The sequence below is a fragment of the Mesocricetus auratus genome, unplaced genomic scaffold (genome assembly GCF_017639785.1).
Source record: "Mesocricetus auratus isolate SY011 unplaced genomic scaffold, BCM_Maur_2.0 Super-Scaffold_100040, whole genome shotgun sequence".
Taxonomy (NCBI): domain Eukaryota; kingdom Metazoa; phylum Chordata; class Mammalia; order Rodentia; family Cricetidae; genus Mesocricetus; species Mesocricetus auratus.
This window is the reverse complement of record NW_024429217.1, coordinates 388,472-414,580: the sequence shown is the minus strand read 5'-3', so window position 1 is coordinate 414,580 and position 26,109 is coordinate 388,472. Positions and strand designations below refer to the sequence as shown.

General features: G+C 38.2%; 1 protein-coding gene across 1 annotated transcript; it reads left to right on the top strand.

The window, feature by feature from the left end:
• The first annotated feature begins 16,682 nt into the window (after nucleotides 1-16,682).
• LOC101829898 (putative gustatory receptor clone PTE01) lies at nucleotides 16,683-22,611 on the top strand. Its single transcript, XM_005077337.1, has 2 exons — nucleotides 16,683-16,711; nucleotides 21,645-22,611. Exons 1-2 carry the CDS (start codon nucleotides 16,683-16,685, stop codon nucleotides 22,609-22,611), a joined length of 996 nt encoding a protein of 331 aa, XP_005077394.1.
• Nucleotides 22,612-26,109: the final 3,498 nt, after the last annotated feature.

Below are 26,109 nucleotides of genomic sequence, written 5' to 3'. Positions count from 1 at the left end.
CCACGTTACTACAGCATTATGTAATCTGTGTTTGGGGGGGTCTTTGTTTCCCCTGACTGTTTATGAATCATTTCTTTTAAGGTGTGGTTAGATCTCTCAACCACTGCTTATCCTGTGAGGTATAACTGTTACATGTTTTATGTTATAATATTTAAAAAAAACTGTTTCAATTTGCTGGAGACATATGCTGGAGTATTATCAGTTTTTATTTGTGCAGGTATACCCATAACAGCCGACACCTCTAAGAGGTATGTGAAAACAGATTCAGCCTTTTCAGAGCTGAGGGCAATAGTCCATTGAAAGCCTGAGAACATGTCTATGGCATGGTGTACATATTTCAACTACCAAATTCTGGAAAGTGAAATACATCCATCTGCCAAATTCCATTTCTGAGAATACCTTTGGGATTACTGTCTGCTGGTAACAGAGTTTGATTATAGAATGAACAGGTGGGGCAGTTTCTTACTATTTCCTTGGCTTGTTGCCAAGTAATAGTCAAATCCTTCTTTAAGCCTTTGCTGTTGACATGGTGTTTCTTATGAAATTCTGAAGCTTCCAACGTACTTCGTATTAATAAATGATCAATTTAATCATTGCCTTGTGCTAGAGGACCTGGCATACCCTTATCGAAACTGATGTATGTTATATATATAGGATGAGTTCTATTTCTGATCGTTTCCTTTAATTGTGAAAACAATGAGGCTAAATCTGTATCACCTGGAACAAATTCTGCAGTCTCGATATGTAAAACTACTCTCTCTGCATACTGAAAATCCGTAACTATATTGAGAGGCTCTGTAAATTCTTTAAGTACCATGAGAATGGTGTACAACTCTGCCTTTTGCACAGATTTGTAGGGGCTTTGAACTACTTTACTTATATTTCCTGATTTGCTTGCATCAGTATAGAACATAAGAACCACAGAAATAAGTGTTTTTCTTACAATACACAGAAGAATCCAAATTGCTTTCTTTATGAATTTGATTCTCTCTGTTTTGGGATAATTGTTACTGATCATTCCCAAAAAGTCACGGCAAGCCCTTTGCCAATATTCACTATCCTTCCAGAAGGAGGAAATTTCCTCATTCGTTAAGGGTACAACAATCACTGCTGGGTCCTTCCCAGTTAGTTGACAAAGACTTAACTTACCTTTTAATATCAAATCAGAGATCTTTTCTGCATATGTCTTCAGTTTTTTATTCTGTTTATGTGGCAGACATACACATAAGAAACAATGGCCCGCTTAATTACTTTCAGGTCCTTCATCTGTATTGGTTCCCACTGAAAAGTGATGGATGGAACCATTATGGTGCCACCTTGTTGCTGGTCTTTCACTCATAGTTACTGGAAAGGCCACATGGGGTGAAGTAACAACCTTAGGAAAATGTCTTAGGTGTCTTGTACATATACATCTGTCATGGCCTGGTGGTCTAGTGGCTAGTGCCTCTGAATCTGATGCATCAGATTGTGAATCCTCTATGGCTTACAAGCTCATGTCCATAGTATCTCTGAGTGATTGAATTTCCTGGGACAGGAATTTTTCTAAGGATTGCATAGAATCTGCTCATTTGTTGGATTCCTCCTTTATGTGTGATTCCAAGCATTGAATACTATTATCCCTAGAGGCCTGAATGGCATGGAAGTTGCCTTCTAGGAATAGTGTTCTGTCTGCTAAATGGCCATTGTCTTCAGACACAGAAGGAATTTTTCCTGACAATTTCATAGCTTCCTCCTAACTGTACTCTATTTTTTCCATAAATGCAGTGGACCTGGAATCAATCATATCTTGAAGGTTATTCTGTTTAAGTTCCAAGTTATCTATTCTGGTAGATAGTTCCTGCTTTTCCTGAAGATTTTGATCTTTTGACTCTAATTTTCTAAACATCTGTACAACTTCCCCAATATCTGTCTTATTATTGACTCTCTTTCATGTGATTCTATGTATGAGAAGCTAACAGTGAGCATGAGACATAAATACATTTGAAATATATCATAAATATCCACTAATATGTAACCCACGACATTGACAATGAGATCTCTAACATTCTGCATCGTTAAATTATTTGCCATGGTATAAAATAGGTATTCTTACCAACAATTTTAAAGTACTGAGTTATAAAATTCACCTCTAATTAATTTGGGTTGATGAGAGGAATTTTATCTGTAGTAACTGTGCTTGACCAGCAGGTGTACCACCAAACACAACTTTACCACAAAAGTTAGTTATCTTCAGGCAAATCTGGAAAACTCCAAGCAGCTTCCACAGAAAATTAGCGAATCGATTTATTAAAAAGGCGGGAAGGGCTGACCCCATCCTGTGGGCTGTGGAATGGACATGGGCACCATGGAGGGAAGGCAGACACCGCAAAGGATAGGTGGGCGCCATAAAAGGGGTGCAGGCACTAGAGGGTAAGCAAATGCCACACAGGGCATGGTGTGGCTTTTGAGATTCTAATGGCAGGAATCACGGTAGACATTCTGAGCCGGGGTCCAGGGGCTTTCTCTCTAGGTGTGTGCTGTTCTGCGGCTGCAAATGGAGTGGCCAGGGGACACACTTGGGCCGCAGGCTGGGGAAAGGGTGGACACAGCATCGAGGGGGATGCCTCGCAGCACAGCTTTCAGGCTGCTGCAGCTAGGGGCAAGTTAGGCCGCTCTGGCAGAGCTAGGGCCCAAGGGCAGCCTGTGGAGGCAGCAGTGGTGACCTTTATTTTCTCAGGGCTGGCCAGGGTACAACAGGGCCTTGGCCTGGATACTGCACTGTTAGCAACACAGCTCAGCCTGTTGGTGGCTTGGTGTGCAGTTCTTTCCCAGGCTTCCTGGAGCAGCACTGGGAGAGCTATAGGCAGCACGCATAACACTCACACGCTGAAGTCAAAAAACAAAATAAATAGTATCCTAAGCCATCCCTGGTTGGTTGGCTGGCTGGAAGCAGGGGTAAATTGTTGGGTGGGTTTCTTCTGACCCTTGACACCAGCTGATAAGGAAACAATGCAGTGGGGACACAAAGATATTTATTAAAGGTAGCAATCACTTACTTGGGAAGCACTCTGCCCTCCGAAGTACAGCCAACCTCCAAGGGAAGGGGAGGGCCCACCTGTTCTTTCTTGTATATCCTGAATCTTCCCACGTACACATGTCCATGCCCTCCTGGAGAGTGGTTAGCTGCAGGTTCCTGGTCTCTCCCCACATTGAATTCCTGAAGGGATTACACAAATTAATTCCACCATCAAGGACTTGAAAAATTCAAGAGTTGTGGTTCCCAATCTACCTCCCTTTAATTCTCTTATTCCTCTTGTGCAGAATACAGAAGGATCATGAAATATGACAATTGGCTATCACAAATGTATTCAAATACTGACCTCAATTGCAGCTACTATGACAGATGTGGTATTCCTACTTGTGCCAGTTAACACATATCCTGGCACATCATATGCAGATATTCATCTAGCAAATGCCTCCTTTTCAGGACCTATCAATACGGATGAAAAATATTAACTTGCTTTCAGTTGAACAGCCTGACAGTATACTTTTTACACTTTGACCTTGAGAGTATATTAATTCTCCATCCCTGTGTCTTTACTTAGTTCAAAGGGAATGTGGCAATCTTTCTCTTACACAAAATATCACAGTGATACACTATATTGATGAATTATTCTGATTGAACAAAGTGAGCAGAAAGTATCAAGCACTTTGGACTAGTTGGAAGTGTATATGAACATAAGAGGATGCATTATACATACAAACAAAATAAAGGACCCTCTACTTCAGAAAAACTTCTAGGACTGCAGTGGGGTGGAACATGCAGAGATGTTCAGTCTAGAGTGAAAGAAGGCTTATTTCTTTAGCTGCTTCTTTCTACCACCAAGAAAGAAGCATGCTATTTAGCTCCATCATTTGTATTCTAGGGGCAGCACATTCCTGATTTATGTGTTACTCTAACCAATATACCAAGTGATTTGAAAAGATGCTAGTATGGCTGGAAGGGAAGGGTCTTCACATAGTACAGGCTGATATGAAGACTTCAGACTTCACTACCATTTGGACTATAAGATCCAGAAGAATCCAGAATTCATGGTACTTTAGGTGTCATCAGTAGAGAGGCTGTTTGGCATTGATAGAAAAATCCTACAGGTTAATGACAGTGGTGATTCTTGAGATCCACCATCATCTGGAAAGAACACTTTCCCCTTTAAAAGACAACTCTTATTCTGGTAGTTGGCTTTAATGGTAAGTGAACATGTGACAATAATCCACCAATTTGACCTTCACATGGTCATCTGGGTATTATCTGACCCACCAAGTCATAAAGCAGCACATGCACAGGATCAATCCACTATCAAACATCTGATTGGGCCCAAACAAGTCCTGTGGGCATAAACAAGTAAAGAAGTTACACAAATCCCATAGTTTCTACTCCCATTACAATGCCTTTTTCTCCAAAGCATACATATACTTTCTTGCTGGGGCCTAGCCCCCACAGCATATCTGAATTGTGCATACTGTTTTCTAGTCCTGGCTTACTGCCCCCACATTGCCCCACTGACATCAACATCTAACACGAGGAATACAGGCTCTCTTGCACCTGGGGTTTTTCTACTGTGTTGTAAGACTGTATATAAGACTTCTCCCTCCTACAAGAGAGAGACCTCTTAGCACTTGCAAAATAAAGACACTTCTTAGTACAAACAGCTGGGCATCTCATCTTTCTTTACCTGAGTTGCTTGTGTCATGGGCACTGCCCTTTCTCATGATGTTTTGACTGAAAAATAGAAGACTAGGCTGTCATTAGGTATCATGTATACATTATATGCAGTGATCACCCAGAAATGGACAGCTGCATCATTACAACCCATCCCATCACTGGAACTACCTGGGACATCAATGAAGAGAAATCTTCACAGTGCCCAGAACCTCAAGTGGTATATGTGTTTACACGTTCTTTCTTGGAAGGGAAGAGGCATGATGTGAGACTTGTAAGGTCATTAATTCATGACCTTAATACAAAGGAGTGGTTACAGAGTCAGAGAGTTGGAATGATGTGATTTGAAAAACTGAACATGACATATGGGGAAAAAACATTTGGATAGACTTCATCAAATTGGGCAAGGGTGTGAAAATAGTTGTGTTATCAAAAGGGTGACCAGCAGAGCAAGACTTAAGTAGTGACATATATTGGATGTCTCCCATGTGAATAGGCAGCTCTTTTTCACACCATCTCTGCCATTGGCCAATATGGCCTATGTATAAATAAACCATGGTGGCAGACATGGAGGTTATGCATGGGCTCACAAACGTGGTCTACCATTCATCTAGATTGACTGGGCTTTAGATATATAAATGTTGCTAAACACCATGACTGCCAATATGATGCTGATCATATTGAAGGTGATCATTCAGTGAACTAGTGACAACTTAACTACACTAGACAACTTCTTTCATTGAATGGACAATTCATTCTCCATACTAGAATAGATACCTATTGTTTAAGGATTTTCATATTCTGAACATAATATATATGTCAAAACAACCATCCATTGCCTTAAAGAATGCTATATCCACTAACATGTTCTTAAACATGTTTCTGTTTAAGAAACCAATTTCGTAGACAGAACAGTTCATTGAATCCACTAGTCTTGACATGTCCTCCACTACTTGGAAGTAGCTGGTAATGTACAATACTGGTTTTCACTTGATTTTACAAAGACAGATTTATGGTGTCAATTACATGACAAAAGCCTCAAAAGTCCAGGTCAGTATTCTTCAGAAGGCAAAATACACTTTGAACCAGCATGCAATGCATGGTATTGTTTCTCCTGTTTCTCAGTGGTCCAGGAATCCAAGAGTGGAAATGGAAATGGTTCTACTATCACAATTGGCCCAGGAAAAACATTGGTTCCTGTTCAAACAACCTTTGTTCTACATATTTGGTTTCATCAGAAGTGTTCCTGCTTAGAGACACAATAAACATTCCATTCAACTAGAAGTTCAGACTTTGCCCTGGCCAATTTGGATTTGCAGGGCCCTTATATACACTTAGTACTAAAGAAAGTATACTGCTAGGGAGGGTGATTGATGTGAAAGTAAGTAGGACTGTATCTGGAGTGCAGGAGATCCTCTAGAATATATCTATGTCTTTTATTTTGGAAACAATCTTATTTTACACATCAATCCTCCCATTCCTTCACCCTCCCATCCTCCCATGCTTACCACTGACACCATAATCCACCCCTCACCCACTCCCCAAGGATAGTGAGTACCTCCACAGGGGCCATCAAAGTCATTGTCTCTTTCATGAATCTATGCTGCAATAGTAACCCTTTATAGGGAATGGACTTCAAAAGTTCATTTGTACACTAAGGATAAACACTGGCTCCACTGTTAGAAGTCTCATAGACTTCCCAGACCTCCCAGCTGGCACCCACATTCAGAGGGCTTGGTTAGGCCCAAAGCTGCTTCCCCATCTTTATGACTATGGTCTCTGGGCTCTCACTAGGTCAGGTCAACTGTATCTTCGGGTATCTCCAGAACAGTCTTGGCTCCTTTGCTCATCTCTTCTCCTTCTCCATAACTGGATTCCAGGAATATGGCTCAGTGTTTAGCTGTGGGTGTCTGCTTCTGCTTCAGTCAGCTACTGGATGAAGGTTCTAGGAATGGCAAACAAGATAGGATCAATCTCATTATAGAGGAAGGTCATTAAAGGCAGTCTCTCCACCAATGCATAGGTTCACAGTTGGAGATCCCTGAACATTTCTCCAGTGACAGACCTCTCTTTAAACCTATACTGGCTCACTCTATCAAGGCATATCCTTTCTTGCCCTCCTCTATTCCTCCCCTGTCTCAATCCTCCTGATCCCTCCTCTTCTCCAGTCTTCTCCCGTTCTCCTCCTCTTCGCTTCCCACCTCCCTCCTTCCCCACCTCAAGTGCTCCCAATTTTCCCAGGGGTTCTTTTCCCTGCCCCCTTCTTTGGGGGACCACGGGTTCTTCTTTTTTCATATTTTTATTAAACTTTTTATACATGTTGTTTTCAGTTCCGTCTCCCTCCCCTCTTCCCCCTGTCCCCCCAATTCTCCAAACCACCCCTCCACATCCCCCTCTGCTCCCCCAGGAGGGTAAGGGCTTCAATGAGGGATTTTCAGAGTCTTTCATCTCATCCTGGGCAGGGCCTATGTCTTCCCCATGTGTCCATTCTGAGAGAGCATACCTTCGTGTGGAATGGGCTCCCAGAGTCTATTTGTAGGCCAGGAGTAAATACTGATCTACTTTCCCAGGGGACTCCTCCTTGTTCCCCAGATTCTCTGGTGGTGTGGATTGGAGGCTGATAGTCCTATGGTCTATGTCTAATATCCATTTATAAGTGAGTACATACCCTGCTTGTCTTTCTGTGACTGAATTACCTCACTCAAGATGATTTCTCACAGTTCTATCAATTTCCCTGCAAATTTCAAATGTTCATTTTTTTTCCCTGAGCAATACTCCATTGTGTGAATGTACGACATTTTCTCCATTCATTCTTTGGTTGAGGGGTATCTAGGTTTGGGCTATTATAAACAATGCTGCTTTAAACATAGTTGATGTATGAATGCACATTCTTTGGTTATATGTCAAAGAGTGGAATTGCTGGATGTCGAGGTAGACAGAGAGAAACAGAGAGACACAGAGAGAGAGAGACATCACTTAAAAATCAGACAAATAAAAATCACTGAATTTTTTTTAATTAACCTTTTCTTTTTTTTTGTTTTTTCGAGACAGGGTTTCTATGTATTGATTTGGAGGCTGTCCTGGAACTCGCTCTGTAGAGCAGGCTGGCCTCATACTCACAGAGATCCTCCTGCCTCTGCCTCCCGAGTGCTGGGATTAAAGGCATGAGTCACCAACTACTGGCTCCTGAACTCAAGAAATCCAGTGACAGAGAGGGAGGACTGATGACCAAAGGGATTAAGACTGGGCTGGTTTAACCCCCAGAAATAGATGACCTGAAAATGGTTAGCTCTTGAATCCCAGGCATCAGCCTGGGAATCCAGCATGGGACTGAGTAAGACCCCCTGAATGTGGGTGTCAGTGAGGAGGCCTAGGTAATCTATTGAGCCTTGGGTAGTAGATCAATATTTATCCCGGTTATACAAATGGACTTTGGACTCCCCTCCAACAATGAGAGATGCACTCTCACCCTAAAATCTTGGGGGTGGGCCCAGGCCCTGTCCTGGATGAAATGACAGACTATGGACACCCCTATGGAGGGCCTCCCCCTCCCTGGGGAAATGAGGTTTATTGGGGGGGTTGGTGGGAGGGCACGGGAGGAGGGGAAGGAAACAGGGAGGGACCTGGAATTGACTTGTGAAGCAACCTTGTTTCTAATTTAAATTTAAATTAAAAAAATATAAAAAAATTACTAAATTTCGCTATTGTCTAGTAAAACATCCTTTTGTTATGAATAAATGTGGATAATGTGGACAAATTAAAGTCATCAATCTTTAGATTCAATATGGATACAATGAGGCAGGGTTCTCAGTTATTTTCTCAGTTATTGGTGCTTAGATTTTCTAATATGTGTCTTAAAGTGAGCCATGAGACCTGTTATTAAACAACACAAACATGGAGCCTTTTTAGAGAACTGCTACTGTCCTGATTTCTCAGACTGTAGATGAAAGGATTTAGCATGGGTGTGACCACAGTGTACATTATTGAGGCCACCACATAATTTCCAGAAGAGTGAGACAAAACGAACCAAAATACTCTGCAAGCCCTGTTCCAGTGCTAGATGAGACCCACAGGTGGGGAAGGCTTTATAACTCCCACCTAAAGAGGTGATTCTCAAACTAGAAGAAATGATTTTAAAGTATGAGACAAGAATCCCTGATAAGGGAAAAACAAGTATGACATCAATACAAACATGAGTATGCTATTATTAAATGTGTTGTTGCATCCTAAATTTAGAAGTTGAGAAGGGTGACAGAAGAAAGTAGTAATTTCCACATCTTTGAAGCATTTAAGTTGTAAGATAACAAAATTGTGAAGCAGGGAATCAAAAAGGCTAACTAAAAACGACACTAAAGCTAAGATGCCCCAGCGACAGGGGTTCATAATTACTGTGTAATATAATGGATGACAAATGGCCACAAGCCTGCCATACGCCATGACAATCAGAAGAATACTATCCATTCATGCAAAAATGACAAGAAAAGATATCTGAGTCAGACAACCCACATAGGATATGGCTGGACTTCGGATTTGAATGTTTGCAACCATGTTGGTGACCATGGTAGAAATGAAGCCGATGTCTGTCAAGGAAAGAATGGAGAAGAAGTACATGGGAGTGTGTAGATGGGAATCAGAACTGATGATCAGGATGATGAGCTGGTTTCCCAGGACTGATATCAGATACATGGATAGGAAGAACCCACAGAGAAAGGGCTGCAATGCTGGATCATCAGATAATCTCATAAGATAGAATTCTGAAATATGTGTTATGTATTTCGTTTTCATTTCCATCATTACCCTTTTAAAAAGGAAAGAAATAATTATAAAAATAATTCAAATATAAATTCACACTGAACTCTAGATAACTTGACTGCAAATACCCTCAATCAAGGTGTTCTATATTCTTACAGAAGTATTTTGGGGTCCCACAAAGACAATCTTTGAAGTCTTTCATTATTGTTTTGTGTGTTATTCACTTTCTTGTACACAAATCATTCATCTACATTCATATAAACCATTTTAGGATTCCATAAACATTAGAGAAAACAGGTATGTATTAATAATTAAGTAAACCACCTCTATTTTAACAACAAAGTAGAAGTAATAAAATCTTCCTCTAATGAAAAATGTCAATCAAATTCAGGAAATTAAGAAGTATCCTACTCAATTCTACTTTATTCTGCTAAGATAGTATCACTCCTTCCAATATATATATTCTAAGGGCTCTCTCTCTCTCTCTCTCTCTCTCTCTATATATATATATATATATATATATATATATATATATATACTATCTAAGGGCTGAAAGTACTATACGTGTGTGTGTGTGTGTGTGTGTGTGTGTGTGTGTATGTATGGCCTAGGCTGACCTGCAACTTCTGTATCTGCCTCTGCCCCTTTAGTGCTAGGATTGAGGTATTGACCACCACACACTCAATTGAACTTAGTTGATTTTATTTTAACCAAAAATCAGTTTGGAAGGTAAACTAAATTTGTAGGTTAGACAGTGAAGGCTGATAAAAGTTGTCAATGTGACCAAACTGAGATCCTGAAAATTGTTACAGTCATCTATTTTTTCCTAAGAATACTTTACACTATAAATATTACAAATAAAAACAGTAGAAACTGAAAAGCAAGTGAGAAGAAATTAGCAAAGTGTATCTCATAACTACATTTACATTTGAGTAGAATGAACCCATAAATTTTATGGACATTCTTTTGTTCATTTTCTCCTCCCCTGGTTTTGTCATATGACCCTCATCTTCTTCCTTTACCTCCTAAATCAAATACAATACCTGAACTTATGTGACAATTTATAAGAACTGTACATCAAAATTAAAATATTATACAGACTATTCACACTGTTTCACTACCCTTATATTTTCCAGGACTTTTATCATGAAGTCAGCTTGGATTTGTTCAAATGCTTTTCTTCATTTATTGAGATGAGCATCAGCTGTGTGTGTCTTCCATGTGTTGAACAACTGAATAAAACCAGCTTGGTCATGGTGGATAATCTTTTTGATGCAATGCTATCTTCTGTTTATCAAAAAATTTTTAGTATGTTTACTGAAAATGATCGGCTGTACTGTGCATTTTTGTTGTTGTTATGTATTTACCTTATTTTCTATTATAGTGACACTAGCTTTGGGTTTGCTCCGTTGGCTTTTATTTCTTAAATATTTTATTAATTAGAACATGCTTTGTTGGTTTTTTTGTGTTGGGGGAGTTGTTGTATTTTCAGTTTTTTTTAGATAGGGTTTCTCTGTATTGCTTTAGAGTCTGTCCTGGAACTCATTCCGTAGGCCATACTGGCTTTAAATATATTTTGACCCTATGTCTCATCCATCTTGTCCTACCAGATCTATTTGCCTTCTCTACTCAACTGATACAAGCCACAAAATCATACAGTAATTAAATAATAATTAACTTTTTCATGGATTCAGACAACATGGAATAAATTTCTCTCACTGACCAGAGTTAGCCACAAAATATAAACTAACTTCATAGATCTGCCAAAAGAGCTGCAAGTTTCTCTTTCTGGGGTAGGGCTACATGCTATAAAGAAAACTATATCTTAAGATTTAAAATGCTTTTAATGTCACTGTGTCTCGGTAAGTGCTGTATGGGCTCCTCTGCAGCTCATGCTATTGCACTCTCTGAAGAAACAGTGGAAACAGACAAATCCCCAGTCTGAGAAAGCCTGACCTATATAACCACTAACCACAAAATGTTTAATTTTTATCCACTCAAATGTATGGGATATAACACAGAATTTCCTTATTTCTCTTATTAGTTTAGTTCCATAAGGCTACCACTATATTTAAGATAAAAGAAAAAGACTTCTTTGCAGATTGCAGCTACAATGTGTAGTCCACTAATTAGGGAGTTAACTAAAGGAAAGTGCTCTTTTCTTACTATCTGGATTCATTGTACTGTGAGTTGTGGGAATGATTCTTTTTCTTATCACATTACTTAAGAAATGATATGAGAACTTCAGATGAATGCCTGAAATATTTTGTTGGTCTTTGTAAGCTGTGTAGGAGAAAGAAAGACAGCCGGGCTATAGTGGTGCATGTCTTTAATCCCAGCATGCAGGAGGCAGAGGCAGGTGGATCTCTGTGAGTTCAAGTCCAGGACTGATCTACAAGCGCTAGTTCCAGGACAGCCTCCAAAGCCACAGAGAAACCCTGTCTCAAAAAAACAAGAAAAAAGAAGTAGAAGTTGGAGGAGAAACTGGCAGAAATAATAAAATGGAAAAGAAGGAAGAAGAGGAGGTAACAGAAAATTGAATAGAGAATTAGCTCTAAGAAATTGTAGACAGATATTACAGAAGAATTAGAATAGAGGCAGAAGAAAAAAGTTACAATAAAAGAGACATTGATAGAAAGATCATATTGAGAGTAGATTCTGTTTCCCTCACATTTTAGTTCCTTCACTTCTCATGACTCCTTTTTTTGAACCCTGAGAGAAAGGTTTGGAAGCAGGCATTCTAAAGTGTTCAATACTCATTCAACTTCAAGTTGTTTCATAAAACAAGAAAAACCTAACACAACAGCAAGTTTCTCTGATGCTGTGAAGTAGAGCCTCCAGCAGCATAGGGTTTGAGATGGATAATACCCTACAGAGTCCTCAGATGTGTATTTTTTATCTGAAGGAATAACACTTAATTATCTAAGACTGGTAAGTGGGGGTGACTAACTTAACTCTCTGGGGACTGTGAAAGAGATAACAGGCACACACATATTAAGGATATTTCTATCATCTTATGCCTCAGTTATATCTTTAGTTTTCCTTTACAGCTTACATATCCCAACATTTTTGAGGCAATATAAAATTACAATGTGGTTACAATCTATTTTTCAAATGGATGATTTGAAATGACTCATTTCAAGTAATGAATACAGGTAGAAAACTTGTCTCCCATTTATACATGATTAAACAAAGTCACTCCCAGAGCCCACATACTTTCACAGCTAAATAACTTGTTATAGATTAAAAGAGTGTGACCAAGCAGATCCTTTACTGGCATACTGCATATTGTGGTTACAAAGAATGAATTGATCACTTTGTTACTTATCTTGAAAGGCAATATTATAAGGAATCTTAACAGCATCACACACCTAAGCTTTCATATATGAAAAACTGCTAAACTTCAAATCTTTAGGGTACGTACCTACTTGCCAACAATATATATCAAGAAGTTGAGGCCACAAATGAGTACAGGGAATTAATCATAAACTTTGATCACCTTCCAATCCTAACAAGAAAGACATATAAGGTAATAATAATTGAGTTGCTTTTGCTCATGTTCCCTGAGCTTAATGTGTCTCTCACTTGGCTAGGTGATTTTCAAAAACTTTAGATTGTTTTCCTGGGTTTTTCACCTCAAAGTTCTTTGACAAAAACCTCTTAGTCTAACCTTAAGCCATTTCCCCGAGCTTTGTTTTAAACTGCCCAGTCCCCCATTTTAGCAGCCATTACAGGCTAACATGTGCTCACCTGACGTTGCTCCTCCTGTCTTGGTCACTAGGAAGTCAGATGCCCTCCTCATGGCAAGGAACCAACCAGAAGTTAGCTGGCAGTGCTGTGCTTTACAGCCCTGGGTGTGCTTTACAGACAAGTGCATAACAGTGACATGCAGAACATAGCAACTGTCCTGAAGGGCATATGGGCCAAAAAAACCAGTTACCCAATCAAGACGGGCAGGTCATCCAAGCCTGGAAGCACACCAATCCTGAGACTGTTGCATACCCCTACCCACTCCCCTTACACTGCCCTTTAAAATCCATGCCTTGTGATTTCTCAGGGTCCTTCTCCAGCCATTCACTGTGGTGAATGGATGAAATGCCCAAGTTAATGGGGTTAGCTTGTTAAACAACTGCAATAAAAGACTCTTTGTGGGCTGGAGAGATGGCTCATCCGTTAAAGTCTAGGCTCACAACCAAAAATATAAGATGGTTTTCTTTGCATCGAAATGGGCCTCGTGGTGATTTGTGGCTTCAGTATTTGGGCGCAACAGTTTCAGCTATGATGCACTCTGAACCTGTGATCAAGTCTCCCAGCAATAATATTAAAAGAATTTAATATATCTGGGCTTCTACGACTCAGTTGTTTTTCTTGATCATTAATCTATGCCACAGGCTATGCGGCTCATCAAGAGAAACAAATTGTGTGACATTTCCCCATTTTGCTGTCTATCCTCTGAAACCTCTGCTTTATCATGGGCAAGGACAACGTTTTATCCTACCTTTACCTATATTAACTTTTCCACTAAAATATCCTCTATCATAATCCCTTACAATATTTATTAAAAACCATTATTATCATAATTCTACTTAAACTGACACTAGTATTGTATAAAATCACTGTTTCAGTTAAAAAGTACAGCTTATGAGGAAATCATCTTCATAACACTCTACAGGGAAAAATACCCAATAGAATGTGCTATCTGCAAGACATGAACATATTGCATTAAGGGCAGTGTAGAATATCCTTAGGCCCAATCACACCATGCCAGACACCAGAGAAAAATGGCAGTGGCAAAAATGCAAAGACACAGCAGTAACAAGAAATATTCTGTGGCTGAGGCTCTCTGGGGCCCTTGCCTACCAGAGATTCACCCATTGAGGTTTTGTTTCCTGTTGACCCAGCTTTGTGAACCTTAACTGCCACCTGGTGCTCCTAGGACATGGACACCAGCAAATTCTTATTTTGTTTTCTTGAATAGTTTAAGAACTGGTTATAAATATCTGCATGTCGGGTAGGATTCTTCTAAGAATTCAACAGTTCCTGGATTTTTTTTAACATGGACAAATTTGAATCACTGTTTCTTTTTGTTTATTTATTTTGTCATTTTACATATTAACCTCAGTTCCCACTTCTCCCCTTCTCCTGCCCCCCAACCTCCCACCACCCTTCATGCCTGAGTAGGGGTAAGTCCTTCCTTGAGGAGGCAACAAAGTCTGGCATATCAAGTTGAAACAGGACCGAGTTCCAACGCCCATATCAATTCTGAGCAAGGTAACCCACCATAGGGAATGAGCTCCAAAAAGTCAGTTCCCTGGGATAAGTCCTGGTACCCCTTCCACCTCCCACACCACAATAGATCAAGTCTCAGAACTGTCACCTACATTTCTCCATCATTATCTTTACTACCCTTGCTTATAAGACCACTCCTCCCTCTCTTCAAGTGAACTCATGGAGCTCAACCCAGTGCTTTGCAGTAGGTCACTCCATCTGCTTCCATCAGTTACTGGATATAAATTCGATGATGACAATTAAGGTAGTCACTAATCTGATTAAAGGAGAAATCCCATTCAGAGAGCCTCTCCACTACTGCTAAGAGTCCTAGCAGGGGTCATCCTTGTGGATCCTGAGTGTTTCTCTAGCATCAAGTTTCTCTCTAATGTCATAATTGCTGGATCTATCAAGATCTCCTTCATTGCTCCCCCCCTTGTCTCTCAATTCCCTCATTTGTGATGTATTTCTTTAAGTCATTGAGTTCTTCTTGGTTTCATTTTGGTGGTTTGGCTGATCCTAGAAATTCATCCATGTCTTTTATATTTCCCAGCTTATGGAAGTACAGGCTTTTCAAAAAGTCTCATAATATTTTGAATTTCTTTTATAGCTGTGAAATTGTTCCCTCTGTGTGTCTGATTCTGTTAATTTGAGTCATCTCTTTCTTTTAATTAGATGAACCAAAGACATGTAAATTTTTATTATATTCTCACAGAACCAGCCCTTAGATTTGCTTCATTTTATATTGTTTACTTTATATTTGCTGATTCTTATTCTAGTTTTTATTTCTTTTGATTGACTAATCTGGATTTGGTGTGGACCACTATTGCTTAAATACTCAAAATACTCTAAATTCTATCAAAGAGTCACTTGCACATCTATGTTTGTTGCAATAGATAAACAAAGAATAGGACCACTCTGAGAGCTATCAGCAGAGGACAAAACTGGAGAAAATATGGTATGTATACACAATATAATTTCTTCCACTAAAATATGCCATTTGTAGGTAAATGGGTGAATCTGTCTCTCTTCTCTCTGTGTATGTTTGTGTGTGTGTATGTGTGTGTGAGTGAGAGAGAGTGTACATGTGGGTGTGTTGAAACTAAAAAAGAACCATGATAAGCACCTATTTCTGAAGACACCCCTCATTTGCTGCAGGATATAGGGAAATTAATGTAAAACTTACTGGAAATTTTCTGCTCTAGTATTATTAAGTTAACTAGTGGAGAGGAGCAAGAGCTCTTAGAGAGCAAGGTGAGAACTGGAGGTAAATATTAACATAAAAAAGAAAAAATAGAATAATTTGGGCTGCAGCAAAATGGGACAGGAGGATTTGAAGTGTATTTTCACAGAAGGACAGAAAAGAGCAAAGTTTCTATGAAAATGCCATCCTAAAATTGATTTACTTTACATACTACCTTTAAGAAAGTAATAAAAACTATTTTTAAATGTACAGATTTTTAGATTATTACTTTTTGAAGGTTATAAGTATATCATTTCCCCATTCTCTTTCCTCCCTCCAAACCTTCACATATACTACTTGCAGAATGATTTGATCTCATTGAAATTAGTGACTTTTAACATACAAGTATTTTTAAAGAAGATATAAAATATATAAATACATTGAATGATAACTAGAAGTTTCCCTGAGAAGGAACCATAAGATTTCAGTGAAGTATTTTTCTTTTCTTCCTTTTTTCACTTCTAATATTAAGAACCTCTGAGAGACTGTGATGAAATGAAGCAATGTGTGTAATTGTGAGCTCTGGGCATTCAATCTCCAAGGTCATAAAAAAGTCAATAATGACCACAGGCCATCGACCTTGCAATTTGGAGTCTTGAGTACAGTGGGGACAGAGAAGTACATCAGGGGTTTATTTTATTATATATTTACATCAAGCATAAGAAATAAACCAGAGCCTTACATAGACACAAGACAAAGAAGTTACTTTGGATCTTGATTATGACCCAGCAAAGAATCATTTTAACCATGTAAGTGTTGAGTGGGGTGGATGATGGAGAAAAACCCTTGGAAGCATTGGCTTATCATCATAAGAGAAAAGTTGGTGAAAGGAACTGGCTGTATGGTGAGTGGGGGATTTTATATTCTGTGTTGTATTATGGAGGACTGATACATAATTCAATATGATTTCCTTCCTCGTGGATAGTATTGTCACACATATCTAACACATCAAAGCTAAAAACAGCTTTTTCCTAAGTATTTTTACAATATTATGAATGTGATTTAAAAAGAGGATGGTGAATAACCACCACATAATGTCTATTTCCCATTGCCATCAGATGAGTCCTTCAAAAGTGTTTGCTATGAAATCCTGTTGTTATGAAAAAGAGCAAGAACAGTAGGTATAGGAGTCCACCAGTATCATCTGGCACTATTACTGAAGGATTTTGAGTTTGGGGTTCTGACCAGTGTGTTCTGTGCATCTTATTTCTCTGCATTTACCTAATCACCTCCAACTCAAAAGTAATCAGTTCATTTCCTGGTAAACAAGAAGTACAGTCTTTGTATCAGTTGTGCACAAGAGTATTAAATTTTAAAAAATATAGTAAATCGTGCTTGAAGTGTATCACCTGACTATGGACAGAGACGTCTTTTCAAAAGTGCCTAGCTTTGTTACCCCTCAAAATAATCTCACTCATGTTTCATTTCCTGTAAACCCAGGACACTCAATATTTTTCCTTTTGTGATTCTACATACATCCCATTTGGAGACATTAGCTGCTTCCACCAGGTGGATATCCCATAGACCACAGGCAAAGAACACAAAGAATTAGACACATAGTTATTCAAGGCAGATGTGCCTGCCATGGCCTCAAAAATATCCTTGAAAGTATGCCAGCATGTCTAGAACTCAAAAAAACATCATATGCTTCAGATACGCTATGCAATGATACTAATGGTTACCCACTAAAAACATACCTGTAAGTAACATTGTGCAAACTTAGTAGATTGCACTCACATATTTAGTGGTTTTGTGTGTGTGTGTGTGTGTGTGTGTGTGTTTGCCTAACAACAATTAATTAAAACAAAGACCATGAATTTGAAAAAGACCAAAGAAGGCTATACAGGAGGGGGGTGCAGGGAGAAATTGGAGGTTGAAATGATGTAATTAAATTACAATCTCAAAATCTAAAGAAAATGTAAAATACATTGGTCTAAAAAATACAATATTTTTCTATGTTTAGCATATAACTCTGAAAATACATTGCATGTATTTTTGCTTTAATCACATCCTGCAAACAGCAATGTGGATAAATTCTGTTTCATATTATTATAGGAGGAGATAACTAAATAAAAACAGTTGAGAAAAATAAGAAAGGTTATTTCACCAGACCGAGCAATAATTTACATTTGAGTTAATTTAGCTTTCCTTTCTACTTCTATAATGCTTGGAAAACTGTTAGTATCTCTGAGACTTGGTGTATCCATCTGTGAGGATTTCTCATTCATATAGCTGCACTGAATAATATCAACAGATGAAGGGAATCTCAGTGTGTGACAAGTATGTATTTTTAAATATAGGTAAAGAAAATGTTACATGTTATGAATATATATACATATTATTAATATATATTACTTTTCATTAAATTTTAATAAAAATCATGAAACCTATTTATGATTTCTATTTTTGTAATGAAAGTTTTCATTATGCCTCATATATAACAATTCTGTAATAAATGAAAGACAATAATTTTAACGTTTTCTTTTCCAATTCCCGAGAGCCTACATTATGGTCACCACAAAAGATGTTTCCAAAAATTTATGTCATCATTAAAGACCCTGTCTTGGCTCACAAACATTGGTCATAGTTAATGTGACTTCAAAACAGTAGGTATTTCTTCTCTATACCTTTGTCTCCTTAAAAAATGCTCCCATAAGAACAAAAGAAAGAAATTTTTATCTTTAAAGGCATTATAAAACTTGTTACTCAATCTTTATGACACAAATGTTGACAGACATAAGAAATTTACAAGACAGAGGAAGTGTATTCTTTTGTAACTTAGTCTAAAGCACATTTTAGAATATTTTATCAGCCTGAGCAACAATGCCTTTGAAAACTGTGTCACTCAAAACTTTTATTTATCCCCGGTGAGGGCACACTAGTCCAGCCAAAATGAAAAGAAAAATAATGGTCCCTCAAATAACTAACACTAGATTTACCTTATGATTCAACTATAGCACTCACAGGTACCAAAAGTACTCTAAATCAATACAGGAAAAAACACACATTATCAGCTGTAATAAAACAAAATGTGTTATTTGAAAAAAAAATGAAGGGAGATATCACATTAAGCAAATTAAGCCAGGCTCAGATAGACATATTTTTTCAATAACAAAAACTATGGTGTGTTCAGTTGTACCAGTAATTACAATTATTTGTAACTACTCCTGTTTGTGACATTTGTACTTTATATAGATGTTTAAAATGAAGGAAATACATTTGATAGGAAATCATAAGTGTAACTGATAAAAAGATTAATGAGTAGGCAATTAAGGGTAAATCAGGGACTGTATTCCTTATGCAGTATATATTCAAATAAAATGTCTTAGGTGGCACAAAGCCCTGCACAATGAATATATGCAATGAATATTTCAAATTATTGTTTCCATACTGCTAAAATTCTCAAGGAGAAAAACACACACTGGTGAGACTTTGCTGTCTTTAGAGACTGTAAATAATGCGCAGTTGGGCAACATTCTCTAGTACAGATACAGAAAGGAGGACGGGTTCATATACTATATATTGACTCCCTTATATTACAAGGTCAATGACATGGGACTAAACCACATACATCCTGATTCCTATCCCTCATCGCTGTCTGCTCTTCTGAAGCAATGAAGAATATCATTCCTTATGGAAGATGGAATTTCTTAGTGAATTATAAAGGAAGGATTATTACAAAGTGGATTTTAGGGATACCATCTGTTTAGAAGAAGCATGATAATTTTGGGGATTTGGGGTCGGTAACAACTGTTTGTAATTACTTTTAAAACCATACATGTCCCAATTTTGGAATCAATCAGCTATCGATCATCATATTAATAAAGAGACTCAAGAGATTTTATTGAAATAATTATTCTCATGCAGTATCTTGCGATCATAGTTTCCCACTCCTATCTCCTCCAAATCCTCTAATTTCCCCTAACCACCCAATTCCCTTGCACAGCCACTCTTTAGAAACAAACAGGAAAACAAAACCTGAATTAAAAGAAAGAACACAAAACACACACACAAACACAAGCCCTAAAAATGGAAGACCAGAAAGCATAAAAGTCCTAGAAGAGCAAAACAAATGCCCAAGTGAGAAAAGAGACTCAAGACTTTTGAAAGTAGTCTAAGTTCAGTTGGTAAGGTACAGGTTGAGAACCTGAGTTTGAATATCAAATGTCAATGTAAAAGGCAAGAATGACAGCATATCTCTGTAACTCTAGTATTGGGGGAGGGGAGGAAACCTAAAAACTTCAGGTACTTGCTAAGGAAGATGAATCCAGCATTCTTCCTGCCAGTCTGGTCCCAGAGCCACATCAGTTTCAAATGAGCACGCAGGACATTATGTTAATTATGAAGCTATTGGCCATTTGCTTTGGTCTCTTGTTGGCTAGCTCTGACTTAATTATTAACCCATAACTGCTAATCTGAATATTTCCACATGGTCTTCTCTTACTGGCGAAAGGGTCCAGACCTCTTACTCCTCTGGTATCCTACATGGTGACTGAATGTGCCTCTGTTTCCCAAAATCCTCCACCTCTCCTAGTCCCACCTACCTTGTTTTCCTATTGGCCAACAGTGTTTTATTTATCAATAAGATAAATTATACAAAGAAGGACTTCCCCCATCAGAAATTTTCCATAGATAAACCATAGATAAAGGTATATATCTCACTTGAAGATATTAACAGGAAATCAATTCCTGTTATTTAAATCATTTCCTGTTACAATTCCAAAGGTATTTTTCATTGTAAGTCAAGAGAAGAAATCAACTCACAAATTACTAAGATCTCAATTTTTCTATGGATAATTCAGAATCTATGTAATAGTACTTCTGAAACAGACATTATTAAATCATCATGCTGTCTTTTGAGTCAGTGAAGGCTACTGATAGCAGTAAACAGTTAATATGTCATATCATCCAGGGAAGGGTCTAGGCCCTCCCATATGTGTCTAGAATGAGAGAGCATCCCCCTATGTGGAATGGGCTCCCAAAGTGCATTGATACACCAGGGGAAAATACTGAAATATACATACTCCTCATCGACACCTATGTTCTGGGGGTGTGGATCAGTCCCATGCTGGCCTCTCAACCGTCATTCTGGGATCCATGAGATCAAACTTGTTCAGGTTTTCCTAATTAATGTAGCACAGGATTTTTAAATATTCCATTATAGCAACTACTTTGTCTGTCTAAAAGGATCATGCTAAGCTAATGTACAAAATAATACAACTTAAGTCATTTGTGTTTTCATAAAATAATCTCATACAACAAAAAATTCACTGTCTTAAGAAAAATGTATATTCTGCTAATATATTTGCTGTAATCAGAATGATTTTTCAAAGTGAAAGGATATTATTTTCTTCCCTGTGTCATCAAAAAATGGTTGTATATTACCATAATCTTAACCTTGTGATTTGTAATCTCCTTCATTTTAAAACTCTCATGAGTTTACCTCATCACAAATAGATTTGTATGAAAGGACATGTGTAACTTGGAAACACATGAAGAAAGTTGTTGATTATTGTCATGATGCTGCATGTGAAGAACCTCAAGTTAGCACATTTTACTTGTAACAAGTTGAACTTAAGATATATGGGTTTCCACCTTTTGAAAATATTTTTTACTTTTGAGAGTACAATTAAGTCATACCTTATTTTATGTATTTTTCCAATTAATTTTCTTTATCCAAAGGTGTTCAAATAATACAGCACAAAATCTACCTGTTGTCTTGCAATTCCAACTCATGAGCCTCTCAGAGGATCCAGAACTGCAGCCCCTCCTCTTCGGACTCTTCTTACTCATGTATATGGTCACAGTGGTTGGGAACCTGCTCATCATCTTGACTGTCATCTCTGACTCCCACCTCCATACCCCCATGTATTTCTTTATCTCCAACCTTTCCTGGTCTGACATCTGTTTCATCTCAACTACAGTACCAAAGATGATTTTGGATATTCAGACGCAAAGCAGAGTCATCTCCTATGTGGGCTGCCTAACACAGATGTCTATGTTCATAATTTTTGGGTGTATGGATAGTATGCTTTTGACTGCAATGGCCTATGACAGGTTTGTGGCCATCTGCCACCCCCTGCATTACACAACCATTATGAACAATCACCTCTGTGGTTTATTAGTTTTGGTATGTATTTTGATTAGTCTTTTGGACTCTCAGGTACATAATTTGATTGTGCTACAATTTACATATTTCAAGGACATGCAAATCTCTAACTTTTTTTGTGACCCTTCACAACTTTTAAATCTTGACTGTTCGTTAATGTTTACCAAAAACATAATCACACATTTGTTTGGTGTTTTTTTAGGTTTATTTTCAACCTCAGGGATTCTTATATCTTACTATAAAATTATTTCTACCATGCAGAGACTTCCATCAACAAATGGAAAATATAAAGCCTTCTCCACTTGTGGGTCTCACCTTTCAGTTGTTTGCTTATTTTATGGAACAGGCATTGGAGTATATATTGGTTCAACTGTATCAAATTCTCCTGAAAACTGTGCAGTAGCTTCACTGATGTACACAGTGATCACACCTCTGATGAATCCTTTCATCTACAGCTTAAAAAACAAGGACATTAAAAGTTCCCTCTGGAGGTTTCAGAAAAGAACAACATGCTTACCTAACTCCTTCCATCATTTCTGAAGATTGAGTTGTGAATCCAACTATCTACACCTAAAAATGAAACCTCTTTGGTGTTATGACTTTTATCTCACTCCACTAATACTTAAATGTATATTTCTTCTCGTTGTCTTTAATTGAATAGAATAAGAAGGCCTAGAGCTTGTCTTCTCTTAAACATAAATAAATTAATACATTCAGGAGAACCATAATTTCCAAGTAAAATCCTGGATTTAGAGTGAAATAGTTAAGTTACTTTTACATTTTCACAATTTATACCCCTTTATAAAGTCCACATATACTTATTTTAAAATATATATTTAAGTTACTATATCCAGAGAATATACTCTGATAAATTGAGAGATAATTTTCTTTTTAAATTGGTCCTGGATGTCTCCAGATGTTTTACCTGTATCAAAATATAAATCTGCCTTTTTAATCACATCCTATCTAAAGATTCATTAGTATCATGTCAAATTCCTCACACAATGAACTCTTACTTTTTAAAATTAATTTAGTCTTACATTTGTATAGCAAACATTGCAAAAATAATAGGTCAATATCTAAATCAAGTATGATTATTAACAATGGACACAATATTTGCTAGATTGCAAATCTCTTAATTTCAATTCATAGTAATAAAAAATGTTCTCATGGTGAGTGTGGCATTATTTTACCTCCTCTAAAGTCCAATCCAATTGCATTGCTACTTCTAAATTTCAAAGATAGTTTTGTTTTGCTATAGACCTTGGTTACTGAATACCAGCAGCAAAGCATCTGTCCAACTCCTCCTAATATATTGAAGAGGAGTTTTAGCCATACATCACATCCATAATTGTTCTAAGGTATCTATTTTCCCTCTGAGGGGAAATCTCTGTGGTACCTGTTTTCCAGGCTTTCTAATTCAACATCAATGAGTTTCAACTGGCAAAATTGAGTTCCATATCCCAAGATATAGCCTGGACAAACTGCTAGAAATTCAGCCCTTGGCCAAATTAAGAATCAAGATGCTCACAGAGGTCTAGGAAAATTTTTCTTAAAAGTATTTTTTTATTTTAAATAGCTTGTTTTACATGTCAATCCCAGTTCCCTCTCTCTCCCCTCCTCCCGCACCCCCCACCATCCCCCCATCCTCCCACCCTATTGCCAATTCCTTCCACATAGGGTATATCTAGAGTCTATCATTTCATTCAGGGTAGGGTCCAGACACTTCCCTAAGAGTCCAGGCAGAGACATCAACCCTCTTTGTGTTATGGACACGTGATGTCTGTTAGTATTCAAGGGATAAACATTGATCCACTGCTCAGGACCCCATAAGTGGCCCAGGCATCCTCATTGACTCTCACATTCAGGGGTTCTGGATCAGTCCCATGCTGGCCTCCCAGCTGTCGGTCTGGGATCCCAGAGCTCTCCCCTGTTCAGATAAGCTATCTCTGCTGGTTTTGCCAGCCCATTCTTTGCCAATTTGTTCTTCGCTCCTCTCTCTCTGTCGCTGGATCCCTTGGGTTCTGTTCAGTATTTAACTGTGGGTGTTTGCCTCTGCTTCCATCAGTCACGTGATGAAGGATGGTTATAGGCATCAAGTTCACTATCAGGAATAGGCATTCGAGGTGGTCTCTACACTATTGCTTAGCTTGCCAATTGGTGTCATCCGTTTAGATCACTAGAGGTCAAGATGGTGCCTGATTTGTCTTCTAACATATGATTCCCTCTTCCCCCTATCCTACCCCTCCAGTCGACCTTCCTGTTCCTCCACGTACTACTCTCTCTTCCACTTCTCCCCTTCTCTATTTCCCAGGCACCCCTCCCCCCCATCCCTTGCTGTGTTTCCTATCTGTTCAGAGGATCTTGCCTCATTTCTCTTCTCTTGGGTACCATATATATCATTTAGGTTCTTCCCTGTTTCCCAGACTCACTGGCACTGGAATTGTAGGCTGATACTCCCCTGATCCAATTCTAAAATCCATATATGAGTGAGTACATACCATGTTTGTCTTTTTGTTACTGGGTTACCTCACTCAGGATGGTTTCTTCCAGTGCTATCCATTTACCTGTGAATTTCAAGATTCCATTGTTTTTATCTGCTGAGTAATACTCAATTGTGTAAATGTACCACATTTTCTCTATCCGCTGTTCAGTTGAGGGGCATCTAGGTTGCTCCCAGGTTCTGGTTATTACAAATAATGCTGCTATGAACATAGTGGAGCAGATGCCCTTGTTGTATGAATTTGCCTCCTTTGGATATATGCCTAAGAGTGGAATTGCTGTGTCTTGTGGTAGATTGATTCCCATTTTCCAGAGGAATCTCCATACTGCTTTCCAAAGAGGCTGTACGAGTTGGCACTCCCACCAGCAGTGGAGGAGTGTTCCTTCTCTCCACATCCTCTCCAGCATAAATTGTCTTTGGTGTTTTTGATTTTAGCCATTCTTACAGGAGTAAGATGGTATCTCAGTTTTTTTTTATTTGAATTTCTCTTATGGCTAAGGATGTTGAGCACTTTCTTAAGTGTCTCTTGGCCATTATAGCCTCCTCTATTGAGAATTCTCTGTTTAATTCTGTGCCCCATCTTTTGATTGGATCCTTTGGTGTTTTGGAGACTTGCTTCTTGAGTTCTTTCTAAATTTTGGAGATTAGCACTATGTCAGATGTGGGGTCAGTGAATATCTTTTCACATTGCGTGGACTGCCTTTCTGTCTTGTTGACTGTGTCCTTTGCCTTACAGAAGCTTTTTAGTTTCATGAGTTCCATTTGTTAATTGTCGATCTCAGTGTCTGTGACACTGGTGTTATGCTCAGGAAGCGGTCTCCTGTACCAACTCTTTGAAGAGTATCTCCCACTTTCTCTTCTAAAAGTTTCAGTGTGGCTGGATGTATGTTGAGATCTTTGATCCATTTGGACTTAAGTTTTGTACAAGGCGATAAACATGGATCTATCTGCAGTATCTACCAGTACCCAGTTATGCCAGCACCATTTGTTGAAGATGCTTTCTTTTTTCCATTGTATAGTTTTAGCTATTTTGTCAAAAATCAAGTGTTCATAGGTGTGTGGGTTAAAATCAGGGTTTTCAATTCGGTTCCATTGGTCCACCTGCCTATTTTTGAGCCAATACCAAGCTGTTTTCAGGACTATAGCTCTATAATAAATAGAGCTTGGAATCAGGTATAGTGATGCCTCCTGGAGTTCCTTTATTGTATAGGGTTGTTTTGGCTATCCTGGGCCTTTTGTTTTTCCATATAAAATTGATTAATGTTCTTTCAGGTCTGTGAAGAATTGTGCCAGAATTTTTATAGGGATTGCTTTGAATCTGTAGACTGCTTTTGGCAAGATTGACATTTTTATTATGTTGATCCTACAAATCCAAGAGCATGGGAGATCTTTCCATTTTCTGGTATCCTCTTTGATTTGTTTCTTTAAAGGCTCAAATTTCTTGATATGCAGGGCTTTCACTTCCTTGGTTAACATTATCCCCAGGTATTTGATGCTATTTATGACTATTGTAAAGGGTGAGGTTTCTCTGATTT

Bases quoted from the DNA above. Each gene is read 5' to 3' on its own strand.
- LOC101829898 (XM_005077337.1), top strand. From the start codon at position 16,683: ATGACCCAGCAAAGAATCATTTTAACCAT. The intron at 16,712-21,644 runs GTAAGTGTTGAG...CTTTATCCAAAG, and splicing joins CAAAGAATCATTTTAACCAT to GTGTTCAAATAATACAGCAC.